Raw genomic sequence first — 16,557 nt, forward strand, 5'->3', positions numbered from 1 at the left:
AGATAACTTGTTTCTGTAATCTAAGTACTAACAAACCACTTTTGTTGCTAAATCTAAAATTAAAATTTCTTACAATGTGTTGCCAAGTGCTTTTGCCAGCATTAATATTTTGCAAGGTTTTCCAGATTCTCTATAGGGAAACATGATTTGGGGACTGTTTTTCAATTGAGAAGAAAAAACCTATTATGTGAAATAGTTTTATTTAAGACTCTTTATATTTTCCTATGGCAGGGTCCCCAGGGCGAGCCTGGACCTCCAGGTCAGCAAGGGAATCCAGGACCTCAAGTAAGTCTAAACTGTCACAGCTTTTATGAGATAATGGGGTAAGATGGTATCTTTATACAAGAAAATTGACAGCCTCAGAATTTTCTATGTAGGGCTAAGAGTTTTTATTGTGAATATAGGAAGATCTTTTTTTTTTTTTTTTTGTTAAAAAAAATTTGAGCAAATTTGCAGAGGCCTCTTTCTTCCAAGAGAAAAATGAGTCATTCGGTGTTCATGGAATGCCAGGACACCTGCGGGAGGGTTCTGAATAGGATCACATTACATATCCGTCTGCCAGAAGAGTAGCTTATGTAAAACTCCTCATAGTGTTGCAAAACTTTCTGGGGAATGTGGGAGGATATATATATATATATATATATATATATATATATATAGATTCTCATAAATCATTTCATGTAAAATAGAGGGCTAATCATTTACTATTTTAAAAGTGTATTCTTGTGATGTGATTCTTGACATACGAAATGAATTCTTTTAAAATAGGGTCTTCCTGGTCCACAAGGTCCAATTGGTCCTCCTGGTGAAAAAGTAAGTTATTCTGTTGTTCTAGTAATGTCTGGTAAACAAGCTTGTGTTGTCAACTTTAGGGAGGTATAAGGCCTGCCTTCTGTTTTTGATAAGATATTTAAATGTCTCAGCATATAAAGAATTAATCTGGAGTTAAATTATGAAAGTACAGGGTGAGCAGCAGTCATTCATGTGTCTCTGAACTGTAAATGATAAAATTTCACAGAGTTTCCATTTGGATAACTTCCAAATGTGACATTCTCAGCTATATTAATTTCAGAAACATACTGATATGAGTGAGTGTTTTCTCTTTATTTTGGTTCTCCTTTTATTTCTCATTATTTAAAAGATGTAATTAGGTTTGCTTGTGACAAAAGGCTTTTAGCAAGGTCTAATTAAGGGAAAATTGTGACGTTATTATTGCCACCATTTCTCATGTATAAATGGCAAATGATGTTCTTGTTAATAACTCAATGTCTGGATCAAAACAAGAATAAGTTTTTAATTAAAGAGATGTCTTTTGTCCCTATCTCCTCTGACAGATTCCCTAAGTAATATTTCCTGTCCCTTATAGTTACAGCACAGTGTTACCTAGTTCTTTCTAATATAATTTTTTTCTTATTTTTGTTGATTTCTATGAATATGCAATTTTTAAAAAATTAACAGCTTTCTTGGGGTTAATTTCATACCCTAAAAATTTACTCATTTTAAGTGTACAAGTCAATGATTTTTAGTAAATTTATAGAGTTGTGCCACAATCACATTTTTAGAATACTTATATCACCCCAGAAAGAAACCTTGTGTCAATTTGCACTCCCCATTCCACCCACAAACCTAGACAACCATTGATCTACTTTCTATCTTTATAGATTTACCTTATCTGAACATCTCATGTGAACAAGATATAGGAGTGAAATTAATATTTTAATTTAATCATATGAATGGATATAATATGTGACATTTGTGTCTGGCTTCATTTGGCATAATGTTTTTGAGGTTTATCCATATTGCAGCATATATCAGCACTTTGCTCCTTTTTGTTGCCAAATAGTATTCCATTGATTGAATATACCACATTTTGTTTACTTATTCAGCAGTTGAGGGACATATGAGTTATGTACACTTTTCAGCTATTATGAATATTGCTGCTATGAATATTTGTAAAAAGGAATTTGTGTAGACATGTTTTCATTTATTTTTGGTAGGTACTTAGAAGTGGAATTGCTGGGTTATATGGTAAATTTATATTTAACATTTTAAGAAGTTTCCAATTGTTTTTCAAAGTGGTTATACCATATTTCCTTCCTATCAACAATTTATGAGGATTCTAGTTTCTCTAGATTCTCAATAATACTTATATTGCTTCTCTTTTTGATTATGGTCATTTTTGTTGGTGTGAAATAGTATCTTATTGTGGTTTTAACTGGCATTTCCCTAATCACTAGTGATGCTGAGCATATTTTTATGTGCTTTTTGACCTTTTCTATATATTCTTTGGTAAAATATATATTCAAATCCTTTGGTAACATTCTTACCAAGTTACTTATTATTAATGTTAAGAATTAGCATATCAAACTTAAATGATCTTTAAAGTACTTTTTCTCTGTGCATATTTTCCATATGTTTACAGTATTAGAGTGCTATTAGAAAATGGTTTATTTATTTAAGATGTTAGGTACCAAAGGTGATTTAAAATCTTTGCTTTAGATCAGAGATTTTAATCTGGACCATTCTTAAACATATTTCAGATTAGCTCATCATAATCATAAATTGCACTTGAGGCATGTGCCTATTGAATTTTCTACAATAATTTTATCATCTCTGAACTGGATTCCTGGGAAGAATTTGCTTTTAAGGAAAGCTGGTATATCTGAATTCCCTTTGTTGAGCCACAAGTAAAATATAGAATCTGATTCACTGCACTTCTTGTGGTAGGAAGAGAGCTGTCTTTAAGCACAAGCTGCTTCTTTCTCTGCTTTGAACATATCCAGCTCTTGAGTCCAAAGACAGCCTCTTTCCATCAAAAGGAGAAAGAAACTCAAGAACATGAAGAAAATGCATTTTATTTATATTGCATTTATGGTATATAGTTTATTTTGGATCTATATTACTTTTATTTTCTTTATGATATACTGTCTGTTTATTCTGGCTCAAGAGCCTTGTCTTTCAAAACTTGGTGAATAATGTTTTCAGTTGGATCATGCTATAATCTCACAATTAAATATAATTTAAGTAATGTCATATATTTTTAATTCCCAATAACTTTTATATTTTTGTCCTAAGTTATCATAGCCTATGCTGTTATTATATTTGTGATAAAAGATTTTATAAAGTTCAAGTTAATTAACTAAAATGGATGACAACTATATTGCTTTCCTGACACATTGATAACTTAAATATACTGTTAAGTCCTATGATTTAATTTATGGTTTCAGAATTTACATCACTTATATGTTAATGGCTTTACAGAAAACAAATGGTATTGTATAACTATATGAGCTAAAGAAGAAATAGCAAGACACAAAATATATATTAGTTAAAGGCAAGGACTTTGACGATATGGCTACAGATCTGGATTCATTTATATTTCAACTCTGTGATGTATTAACATTAGTTAATTACTCAAGCTCTTTGATGCTGATATTTCATGGAATTTCTTGAGACTTAAAATGGATACTATACATATAAATATATATAATATATATATTATATATTGCTTAACATAGTGCATAGAGACACAATGAATTTTAACTATTTTATTAACATCTAAAATATGGCATTCATTCATTTAACTTTGTTCCCATTCCTGTAGGGAGACACCAAGCAGTTAAGAAAGCAGACAAAATATTGTACTGTCATGGAGCTTCCATTTTAAAAAAGATGGACTGATTTTAACTTGATTAAAAAAATCATCCTATAGTACAAGAGTTTTAGTATTTCTCATCTACCCTTAAATATATAGCAACAACATAAAATCCATGTAGTATTGTACACAAGGTCATTGTCTTAGAAATATCACATCTGCTGATAATAATAATTACTGGAATAGTTTTGCCTTTGTAATCAGAAATATCACATCTGCTGATAATAATAATTACTGGAATAGTTTTGCCTTTGTAATCTACATTTTGTTCTGAAGAAATAAGACTATTTCCTGAGAGCGAAAAAATAATTTGAGTGAAAGGCAAAATACTGCCATAAAAAAAACAAGTTTTATAACAGTTGTTTCATAATGTTAGATTACTTAACTGTATATGACTTTGCAGAGTGGTGAAGGGAATTGAATCTTTTAAATCCTGTAAATGAGATGCAATTAAATTCAGTTATAAAGTCCAGATTGTTCAATTTAAATGTTATCTTTATTTTTGTGTGTTGTTCCGCAGTGATTTAAGTGAGACTTTCTTCTTAAGTGATTTAAGTGAGACTTTCTTCTTAAGTGATTTAAGTGAGGCTTTCTAGTTAAACTCTGTACTATCCATGTATATGAATACAATGCTTTTTCTAAATACTTTCTAAGAATGGAAAAATCCTCCTACATCCAGCATCTAGGCTTGCTGATGTATCGTTGCCCTTTTAATTGTTTCTAAATTCTGGCTAATGACTTGACCAGTAAGCAATAATGGCTTAGGCTCTGAAGACTTGATAAAGTTAATTATTCTAAGCAGAAAGCCAATTTTTCTCCTGATGAAGGGTCTACTTCTTGTAATAGTCATTCTTAGCATGTTTCAACCTTACCAATGATCAAATTAAATGAGATTTTAAATCCCCTGTGATTAAACACAGATTAATCTGTTGAATAAATAGTTACTGAAGAACAGTTGATTTACAATGTTGTATTAATTTCTACTGTACAGCAAAGTGATTTAGTTCATTCTTTTTCATATTCTTTTCCATTATGGTTTATCACAAGGTATTGAATATAGTTCCCTATGAACTGGCACTTATTAACATCATTGATGGAAATAGCCAATATTTGCTTTTTCAATGGTATAAATCAATGTATATTGATTGTATATTGACCTATATTGTTTTCCTTTTTATTCTATAAGTTCCAGTTTGTTGTGGTATGCAAAAACTAACTTGTTAATTAAAAAAGACACATTTAGGACTACTAAGCAGGATGAAAACTAGCATGTCTTTGACAGATGTTAAATTTGGTTTTCATCTATCTTTATATACCATTTCTTCTACATAATATGTTAAAAAGTATTCAGATGTTTGTTGCTTATAGATGAAAGCCAGTGACTCAAGTTAAGAATTTTATTGGCTGTATATTCCTATGTACAAAGTCAGACTTTTCATTATTTTCAATTTTTAAATGAAAATATTCTTTTTCTCTATTTGATTAGGGACCACAAGGAAAACCAGGGCTCGGAGGACTTCCTGGTGCTGATGGGCCTCCTGTAAGTAATAGTTACCTGGTCATTAAAATTTCTATATGTTATTTTCAAAAATAGATTTTACATGTGCTTTAGAAGTGATTGTAAGAATTCAGTAATAAAAGCAATCGAGCCAGTAATTAAACATTGATCTCTCTAAAATGCTATTTCATCATGTCACTTCCATATTGCAAACTCTTTAAGGAGCTCCCAGTGGGCTTTGGACCACTCTAGGCCAGAATCTCACATTTTCCTACCATGCTTTACATTTTCTATTGCTATACCTTTTGTTATGTCCTTTTCTTTTCATAGAAAACACTTTTCCATTCTCTCTTCCTTTTCAAAGAACATGTTTCTTGAGAGTCCAGGTGAAATTCCTCACCTTTTGTAAGTTTCCTCAGACATCTTACATGAAAATTCCTCTGCCTTCAGGGATTCCCTACTTTTCTAGAAATATAGCAATGTTTATTATATCTTATCACATAGTAATAAATAATGTAATTATGTAATCTCCACAGTTGTTATTTTTTTCTCTTCAAACTACTTACTCAGAGCTAGGGTACAAAATTTTCATTCTGCAACTACTTGTTTTCATTGAGTATAGTTGTTGGGGAGCTGTATGTTTTTATGCAATATTTAGTGACTCTCGATAACTTGATTACAAATACCATTAGTGTTTATGATGTTGCTATATTTTAAAATATCTCATCCACATGTTTTAGTTGCTTTTTAAAGATGTGTGTATGATTATTTGATCAATATGTAAAATAGAAGTTAGATTGAAACACCTTTATGTAAGACTCTAAATGAGACTAGGTTTGAATTGTGGATGAATAATATGTATGTTTTATGTGCTTTTCCCAAGCTCTCGCTCAAGTATATTATGTAGTTGATGAAACTTATACCTATGCAATATAAACTTATTATGTTTCTTTCCAAATGCCACAGTTTCCAGTGTTATTTAAAGCCATATACACTGATGCAAAATGTGCAATATATTTTGAAACATAAAGAGTAAAACCTCAAACAGATGGGAAAAAAGGGAACAATTTCATAGTATAAATGACTATTAATATTGCATCTCACCAGTCTATATTTTTGATAAATGTAGGGTCATCCTGGAAAAGAAGGCCAGTCTGGAGAAAAGGGTTCTCTGGTATGTTACAAAGTATCCATTTAAATATTGTCACCTTATCCTCTAGAGAAAATGCCTTACTTTGATCATTTCTACAATATATATATGTGTGTATGTGTGTGTATATATCTATATATATATACATCATATTCTTTGATGATCATTTAGGGATATGAATATTGGAAACTAAGTACCAGAAAATAGTTATTCCCTACCTGTAATATGTCTTTACTTTCAAAAGAATTTTTGCTAACATTTAGATATAAATCATGTTTCTATAGTTACTTTTTATTTAGGGTATAAAAAAGATGTGTCTTAGATAACATTTAATTTTGCATTGGCAATTTGATCAATTAGACTAGCATTCTCTGTTTTTTAAAAAATATTCTCATGATCAGAAATAAATCCACATTCTGCCTATGTTATATCTGTGGAATAAATGACCATAAGTAATAATAATGAAATTGGACAAGAACTACTGAATATCATTAAAGTGTTTATGTCACTTGAATTTTATCTATACTTATTACTTTCTGATAACCTTTACATAAGAGGAGACTAAATTGTAAGAGCAATGATTATCAAAATATCTAAATAAAATATCAAAATAAAAGCTTTCAATGTTAATACTATTTTGGATTACAGTAGCAGGGTAAGATCATTTTTATCTAGAGTTGCTAATTTTGGATTCTTATTAAAATAATCAACATTAGTATTGTATATTATATACTATTGTATATTATACGTTATTTCCTTTAGGTAGACTAGTGAAATGAAGCCAGCCATGGAAAATATATAATTTTGATCATATTCTTGATGATGTGAATGCAATAAATTTTTTTAAACATCTTTATTGGAGCACAATTGCTTTACAATGGTGTGTTAGTTTCTGCTATATAACAAAGTGAATCAGCTATACATATACATATATCCCCATATCGCCTCCCTCTTGCGTCTCCCTCCCCTCCTCCCTATCCCACCCCTCTAGGTGGTCACAAAGCACGGAGCTGATCTCCCTGTGCTATGCAGCTGCTTCCCACTAGCAATCTATTTTACATTTGGTAGTGTATATATGTCCATGCCACTCTGTCACTTCATCCCAGCTTACCCTTCCCCCTCCCCATGTCCTCAAGTCCATTCTCTACGTCTGTGTCTTTATTCCTGTCCTACCCCTAGGTTCTTCAGAACCATTTTTTTTTTGTTTTTACATTCCATATATATGTGTTAGCATACGGTATTTATTTTTCTCTTTCTGACTTACTTCACTCTGTATGACAGTCTCTAGGTCCATCCACCTCACTACAAATAACTCAATTTCATTTCTTTTTATGGCTGAGTAATATTCCATTGTATATATGTGCCACATCTTCTTTATCCATTCATCTGTCAATGGACACTTAGGTTGCTTCCATGTCCTGGCTATTGTAAATAGAGCTGCAATGAACATTGTGGCGCATGACTCTTTTTGAATTATGGTTTTCTCAGAGTGTATGCCCAGTAGTGGGATTGCTGGGTCATATGGTAGTTCTATTTTTAGTATTTTAAGGAACCTCCATACTGTTCTCCATAGTGGCTGTATCAATTTACATTCCCACCAACAGTGCAAGAGGGTTCCCTTTTCTCCACACCCTCTCCAGCATTTATTGTTTGTAGATTTTTTGATGCTGGCCATTCTGACTGATGTGAGGTGATACCTCATTGTAGTTTTGATTTGGTATGCAATAAATTTAATGCTAGTTTTTGGTTAGAAGTTATTTATCCTTTTGGCTAATCTATAATCGTTTATTGTAGACATTGAGGACATCAGATTTTTTCAGGCTTAGAAAAGCAGTTATTAATTATATAATTACTTATATTATTTCACATATTCATAATATTTATCTTTCTTTTTGCATGAATATATAAGTTTGGAGTAGGTAGTGCTCATCACATGATTTGTCATGATATCTGACTTTAGACACAAACGATAAAGTACCAAAGAAATCTTTACCAGAAGTAGAAAAATACCATGTTCTTATAGATTATTTGGTAATATTATAGTATGTAGTGAGTGAGGGGCACTTTCAGTGCATAATGTATTTAAATTGCAATGGGTCTTTTCCAGGGTCCTCCGGGTCCACAGGGTCCCATTGGCTACCCTGGTCCCCGAGGAGTAAAGGTAAATATTATTTTTTCCTACATTATTTAATTTCAATGTAAAATATTGTAGTTACTTAATCCTTCTAATTTATTCCATAGGGAGCAGATGGTGTCAGAGGTCTCAAGGGCTCTAAAGGTGAAAAGGTAAAACATAATTTATTTAGGTGATTTTAATTGCTATATACCTATTGTATAAAAATTTTAAATTTATTGAACAGATATTCCATTTCTCAAATATATTGAGTGATTACTTGTGTACCAAACAATGCAAGTCTAATTTTGTACTCTATATCCTGGATACTTTAGAAGTCTTATATCCTCGGGTGAGGACTAAATTATTAAAAAAAAAAAAAAAAAAAAAGTATGTCATAAATAGAATCAACCCTGCATCCCTTTTTTTCTTACATGTGTTTAACTTTTCTAAATTATAATGTTGGCCTTATGATTGGTTTGTTATGCTTGGATTGGATCCAGTTATATGCATAACAGAGGAATGTTTATTCCATTTTTTTCTCTACTAAAATCCCCAAATTTTATAAATTGAAATGAAGTGCAAAATATGAAAGTTAGAAGTAACATGAATCAACTGGGGGAAGAGGAAGCCTTCATATGTGATACTGCATGCACAGCAAAAGCTTTAATAAGAAGGAAATTAAGATTAAAGCCAAGTAAAGGTGGCTGAAAGAATGTGCACTCTTTTAAAGAGTGCTTATAGTTTAATTTGATGAAGAAAACAAAATTGAGATTTTTTTCATGTAAATGTTTAACGTTAAATGTAGAGCTCCCAAACCCTTCGATGATTGTGTTGAAATGGAATAACATTACTCAGAATCAGTATTGCATTAATTCTTACTATATTTCATTTTATAAAACAAGGTTAAGTATAAAATGTTGGTAGATTTGGTGAGAAATATATGCAATACTCATTTTGATTTCAAGGATAACTGTTTATTTCCACAGTCATAATATTATCAAAAACACCTTGAATAGATTTGATATCAGTAAGGAATAGATAACAAGAAGGGATGGACTTATTATATACATTATATTTTATTTTTCTGAAAAGAATAAATAGGTTACATACTGAGGCATTGTCAAGGTATGCAACTATATTGACAATTCTACTGCGTGAAAAAATGTCATTCATTTTAAATTAACTTAGCTACTTTGATTTGAATCCCAATTCATCTTGGTCATCACAGATGAACTTCAGGGTATCATGTCTTACTGAGCTAGCACAGTGGTAGTTTGGACAGTGTTGAACTTGTAATTACTTGCAAGTTGCCCATGCAAAAAAATATATTGTCTCAGTTTGGAATTTGGAATCTCAGTTTTTATTGGTAATACATTTAAATATCAATTCAAATTGTTTCTCTGGAATTAGTGCCCACGAAGGATTTTTAGGGAAGGCAGTGTTTAAAGGAAAGGCATTTAATTGGGGTGGGAAAGTTATGAACTTTTTGGAAAAAGGGGTAGTGGCAAATGACAAAGGAAAATAAAATTATAGATGATGAGATATATGTGAGGAAAAACCTACTCAGGAAAATAATAAATGTATATTGCTTATATGTAGGAAAACAATTTGAGATTATTGGTTATTTTGTTTTTCTGAGTATATATTATAATTGACCATTTATCTCGTAAGAGATGAAGAAGGAAGTTGAAATTATTTTCTTTTATGAATAACAATATTAATTAACCAAAGGTGAAATACCAAGTTAGTACCCTAACTAGAATAAAATTCTCCATTGTTTAGACTCAGATTTGTTCCTTAGAACTTAAGCAACATAATCCAGTTAACCAAGTGGCACAGGTGAATTCCTCTTTTACATGTTTTCTAAAAATCTGCCTACTTTTTTAAAATGTTAATTCAGACTTGATAATTTAAGGACTGGAAAGCTTAGTAGCTTGAAAGTGTTATTTGTTTTAAAAATGTCACTTATTGTAAGGATATTCTTAATAACTTGAGTCATCTAATTTATTTTTAAATTGCAAATGTATTGAAAACAAAGTTTGGACAGAAATATCATCTAGTCCACTATATGCTCTCTTAAAAAACAAATCTCTCCCAGAAAAAATATCCTAAAAACTGTTACTGATTTTAGACATAGAGTGCAGTATTTTTTTAAACTAAACTTGGCAACTGTGTAATTACCTTTCTCTCTAGGGAGAAAGTAATGAAGACACCAGTCAATAGGAAGTTAAGTGGTCATTTTCAGCTTTTAAGCCTCTGCTATTGCCCAATTGCATTCAGTGCAGAGAGAATCCTAATTCCACAAGCCTACTTTGTGGCCAGAAAGTTGAAAACATTATGCTTGTGTCAAAACTTTTAGACCTGTCATAATTCTTATGTTTAGATAGGATATCAGATTGGATTCCTTTTCCAAGTCTAAGTCTCATATATCCATCATAACCTGATATTTTCTGGACCTTAGCATACCTTACCAAACTAGCACTGAGGCAAGGATGATTCCAAATGGACATTTAACAAATGTTTATTAAATATCATGATTTTTGAGGGTCAAAATGTACTAGGCACTAGAGATTCAGAGGTCAATTAGGCATGATTCTCGGTTTTGACCATTTAGTAGAAAGAAAGAGACCTATGATCTATTAAGTGCAGGATGTTATCTTATAATGCTAAATGTTCAGTGGGGCACACAGGACAAAGAGGTTAATTTTAAGGGGGAAAGATTGAGGTCATGGAAAACTTCATAGCAGAATCATGAACTAAATCCTAAAAGAAGAGGAAAGTATCACCAGGTAGACAGAGAAGGTAAAGGATTTGCAGATGTGTGTGTATGTGTAAGTAGTTAACCAATGCAAGAATTACAAATGGAAATACAGGTAATTCAGTTTTTCTAAAATCAGTCCCAGTGTGTTGGATGGAAGTAGAGAGGGGATTTAAGACCAAAGATAAGACTATAGAGGTGAGCAAAGCCTAGATCATGGTAGGAAGGAGAGGGGGGATGGCAGCTTATATTCATCATTAGCACTTTGGAACCATTGAAGTATTTTAAAGCAAAAATAGATGTGATCAGTTTTATGTTTTGTAGAGGTCATTTGGCAGCAGAATGTGGAAGTGTAGGAACTAATCTTCTCAGCTCTGTTCTCAGACTTGGCCTGACATGTCTTTTTCTCAAACTCTGCAACTCAATTAATGCTATTGAGTACATGAATGATTATTCTCCAACTACTAATTAAGGTACCACCTGCCCCCTCAAATCTCCAAATTCACTTCTTGCCTCACCAGAACCAGCACCAGCACAACACATCATCATCATTATCATCATCCTCATGTCTTTCTTCTCTAAACACCCATTCTATTCCATCTGTACCAAAATTAATACAAATTATTGGTAAAACAAAAACTTCAAACTGCTCCACAATACTCTGAACAGAGTTATTGCTCAATTAATGCTATTGAATACATGAATGATTATTCCTTAGGAATTTAAATTTTTTTCTTGAAATTAAGAGACAGGAAGGTTATTGATGAAGCTTATTTCTTAAAAGTCTGCATATAGTAAAAATGACAGGAAATATTTTCATAGTCAAAATTTCTCCTCTCTTTGCTAAAGGATGCCCAGTTTTCAGCATCATTGGTTTGTGCATATGATGTGACGATAAGCAATCTCTATTTACACGTTAAGGATAATATGAATTTGCTTATTCTTCACCTGACAACAGATTGTAATTAGAGAACAAGTTGAGTCAGAAGACATTTATCTAAAGCACAGGAGACAAAATGAATGATATAAAATTCTTAGTTATATATCAGTAAATTAAAGACATTTTATTTGGTTGTCCAGAGTTCTTGTAATCCAAAGTTAATATAATTAATTAAAATTTTACTTTTTCTTTGTTCAAATAACATAGGATACATGTTGTTATAATAAAATGGTTATTCCCCCCCCATAAGATAGAGAAGATTCAATGGACACATTTGTGAAAACTTTTCTGGTAACTTAGAGGCATTAATTATGGGAAAATTGGAGGATACTGGGGATAAAGGGTTAAAATAGGGAAGAGGAGGTTTCACAACTAAGGTACATGTTTCTCAGAACAATTTTTCCTAATTATCAGTACTCATAATTTGTATAGCCGTATTTTAGATCCATAGAAACAATTGATTAAACACTTGTTTTATTCCTTATACTTTTTAGGGTGAAGATGGTTTTCCAGGATTCAAAGGGGACATGGGTCTTAAAGGTGACAGAGTAAGTAAAAAGACATTTGCACTAGTACATACATTTGTGTGTTTATTCTTATAATTAAATATTGCAAACACAGGATAAATAAAAATGTACTACCCGTGATATTTTTCACTTCCATTTTTATATGAAGATTAGGTGTTTTAATTTTTGTAGAGATAATATAGTATCAGTTGTTTTTTAGATGTTATGTTAAATCTCTATATGTCCCAGAACATCAATAGTTTTATATATATAAAATATATATACATAATATATAGTATATTATATATATGGTATTATTGTTTACAGATATTTTCTAAAATGATGATCAAATTGTTTTATATAATTAATTCAATAGATTTGTTTTAAATTTTGTTCACATATAGTGAGCTATGCTGCCTGGAAACTGTATCTGCAACTTTTATGAATGTTCACTATATAGTTGTCTTGAATTTTTGAATGTAGAAATAGTACACTGTTTTTCTGTTAATGAGTATCTTGAAAACAAAATTGTGTCACCTAAAGTAAATTAAATTCTATTGGGAAGATTTATCTTATAACTAGCATAATAATAGTATCTAATAAATTTAAGCAAAAAAGGATACTATAGAATAATGATTTTCCTAAAATGCATAGAAAGCCTGTGTCCAGGATAGGGGCAATAACTTACACATTCCAGTTCCTAATACCTTAAATGCGAAAGCCAAGTTTAAAATAGAGACATTTTTCTTGTGTTCCAAACGGTGATTTCTAAAGTTGCTGTCATCGGGGAGGAACAATTATTTTCCCTATTACCCTGATAGGTTCTCAGGCTGGTGCCCTGTAAAATTAGACTGACGCAAGACAGATGAACAAGAGAAAAGTAAACAGAAGTTTGCTAGCATATGTATCATGATTATACATGGGAACACTCAGTGATGAGTAACTAAAAAGAATGGTTAGAACTGGGGCTTGTATAGCATTTTAGCAAAGGAACAATAAATTTTGAGCAGGAAAAGGACGAGTTTCTAGTACTGTAAATTGTGGGAAGGCAGAAATATGGGAAACTAATGGTATAATAAAGGCTAGTTGTAAAGTTTGTTGCATAGATAGATTCCACTGGTACCTGCTTCTGGCTCTGGACTGGTAAGGGTCTAGTTGTCACTAGTGATTAATTTTTGTCCGTTCTAGTAGAGAGGGGAGGAAAGACACCTTTGCAAATTTGTGCCCTGCTTTTAAGCAAGTATGGGGTGCGTAGAGAACTTTTTTTGTATCTGCTTCTTTTCAATTGCCTTCATTTCAAAATAATCCTTATGCCAAAGTGGCATATTTTGGTGTAGCATATTCAGCCAACCAACAGTATCTAATTTTGATTCTTATTTATTTTTCCTCTCTCTCTCTTTCTGCAACACAATGTATTAAAATTAATTTAATGTGATACATGGTAGCATAGGGCTTCTGTAGTTTTTCAATTTTCAGACTGCATTGAGTAGTTTATTAATTGAAAGATTGATGAAATCAAATACTTTCAAGCCTCTTTGTCATATGTAATATGTGAGTAAACAAACCAAGAGTTGAAGAATATAACTTTTTGATAGGCTATAACTTCTGCCATTCAGTCTCCAAGATATTTTAAATTACAAGAACGTTGTTACTCTGTGTTTCAGGGAGAAGTTGGTCAAGTAGGTCCAAGAGGAGAAGATGGCCCTGAAGGCCCCAAAGGTCGAGCAGGTCCGACTGGAGACCCCGGTCCTTCTGGTCAAGCAGGAGAGAAGGTTAGGGAGCAACTTTAAATTCACAGGTCCTCTTGTAGATGATGCTTCACTGTCATTTTAGGGTGTTTTTAATCATCTGTGATGTAAATCTAGAAGGTTTTATTGAATTTCAATTTTTTGAATTTCAGTTTCATATCCATATTACTACTTAGAAGTATAATCATGAGACGGGCACATTTATCCTCTTTCACTCTTCCTTATTTTCTAGTCTCTTCTGCTTCCATTGGCCATGTAGAATCAACCACTCTTAATGCTCTTCTATATTAAAAGTGCAGAATTTGAGCGTGATTAATGAAGGCTGAAAGAACCAATCAAAGATGGTCTACTTATTATTTTCAAACAACTTGAATCATCTTTGGCCCTCAAACCAAAATGTCCTTTTTTCACTCTTTCCACATAAACATATATTTTTACAGGATAAATGTTTTAAAACATACTGATGTTCAGGCCAAACTTGAAAAGGTTTTAATTTTAATCTGGGGTTAGCTCAAGCATCACTATGTTTTAAAATATCCCCAGATAATATTAATATTCATTGCTTTAAGAGCCACTGGGCTATATGCATTATGTCAAAAAATATTTGCAATCATTATACTTACATTTAGATAGAACATTAGGCAACATTAAAATTATACCTTCGTAGAATATTTAGTGATATTGTAAATGTCTTATAATGAACCTGAAGTTAAATTAAGACAAAACTAGAAATATCTATGACAAGTGCTTTCCGATTATGTACACTGAAGGAAAATATAAATAATAATTATCTCTAGGTGATATAAATCAAATGATTTCCTTTTTTTTGTAAATATGACTATTGTCCAGTTTTTATATTGAGCATGCCATTATTCTATAAATATGGAAATTCCATGCTATGTAAGAAAATTGTCGTCTCTGCCCCTTACCCTCCTGTCCCAGAAGGAAAATATATAAGGATTATATAAGAATTGTGACTAGACAAATAAAAAATCATTTCCGCATGTCATTATGAGTCATCTGATATAGTAGTTCTTCTACAGTTTCATACTCTCAGTTGTGGTTTGTAAACTGATGAATAATGTCATCGTGTTTAGGCAACAGACGGAAAAGATAGGGTTGGGGGAACAAGCGCTTACAAGGCCTATGACCCTTCTATTTAAAGTGTTCATTTGCCAATAGTTAAGGATATTCCAGGACCTTCCTCTTTTCTCAACTCCACTGTATTTTGTGTAAACGGTCCCACAAACTATTCTGAGGCATCAGGACTTTACCCCGCAGTGCTTCATCTTTCACCTTTCATTAGTATTTTCCCTTTTCTTGAAGTTGCTTATCACCACACTGAAAATACAAAGAAATTTTCTGTCTGGATTTATTTTTAAATGACTCTAAAATGAATGAATTTACAGTCTAATGTAGTAATTAACATAGACTACAAAAGTTTTCTGATAATAATTAGAGCATTTCATTAACCTTGAAATCAGTAGCATAAAACAAGCTGTGGTAACTTACTCTATCCAAGGGGACATCATTATAAGTATGCTTCTTAAGGCTTGTTTGAATGTCTGTTTACCTATGCAGTGTTGATCATGAATCAGACAACTGTTTAGTTCAACCTATAATAACAAGGTCATAAAGTATATTCCTAATTTCTTGCCTTGCTTCATCCAGTAAAATATTTATTTTTTCATAAAATCCTGCTCATCTATTAATGTTTTATATATAGTAATTTGAACTTGTTTGTTTTTATTCTTATTTCACTTAAAATGCACATGGGAAATAATGATACTATGTGTCTGTTAATGTTTAAGACTTTGATAAATAATATTTTATATATGAAATGTGCTTTCCTAAGATCTTAAGGAAAATGTCACAGTAAAATTCCACAAACATATTCTATTCAATTCATTTATTTTAATTTTATTTTCTCTCTACTCATGTTTTTAAATTAATGCTTTGTTCAGGGGGCCAATTTCGTTAGTTTAGCATTTTAAACCTCTTAGTATTTGTTATACATCTTTGGGCGTCACTGTAATTTATAATTTGTTTCAGCACTTTCAGATTGAGAGGCAATCTCATTGCACTGGAAGAAAATAGCTGCATATGCAAGTTCCCACCTGTAGGAATTAACACTCCCCCAAAATCATTATTTAGCTGTATCTCTCACCATTTGATACTTATTAACC

General features: G+C 31.6%; 1 protein-coding gene across 1 annotated transcript in view; it reads left to right on the plus strand.

Annotated features, from left to right (window-relative positions):
• COL11A1 (collagen type XI alpha 1 chain) overlaps window positions 1-16,557 on the plus strand; it is a 214,605-nt gene that overhangs the window by 101,373 nt on the left and 96,675 nt on the right. Inside the window, exons 23-30 of the mRNA XM_082451859.1 lie at window positions 232-285; window positions 769-813; window positions 5,142-5,195; window positions 6,283-6,327; window positions 8,411-8,464; window positions 8,545-8,589; window positions 12,612-12,665; window positions 14,288-14,395. Of these exons, the coding sequence (XP_082307985.1) occupies window positions 232-285; window positions 769-813; window positions 5,142-5,195; window positions 6,283-6,327; window positions 8,411-8,464; window positions 8,545-8,589; window positions 12,612-12,665; window positions 14,288-14,395 (459 nt within the window). The remainder of the gene's footprint in view (window positions 1-231; window positions 286-768; window positions 814-5,141; window positions 5,196-6,282; window positions 6,328-8,410; window positions 8,465-8,544; window positions 8,590-12,611; window positions 12,666-14,287; window positions 14,396-16,557) is intronic.

Source organism: Balaenoptera physalus, assembly GCF_965194825.1.
Source record: "Balaenoptera physalus genome assembly, chromosome: 1".
NCBI classification, from domain to species: domain Eukaryota; kingdom Metazoa; phylum Chordata; class Mammalia; order Artiodactyla; family Balaenopteridae; genus Balaenoptera; species Balaenoptera physalus.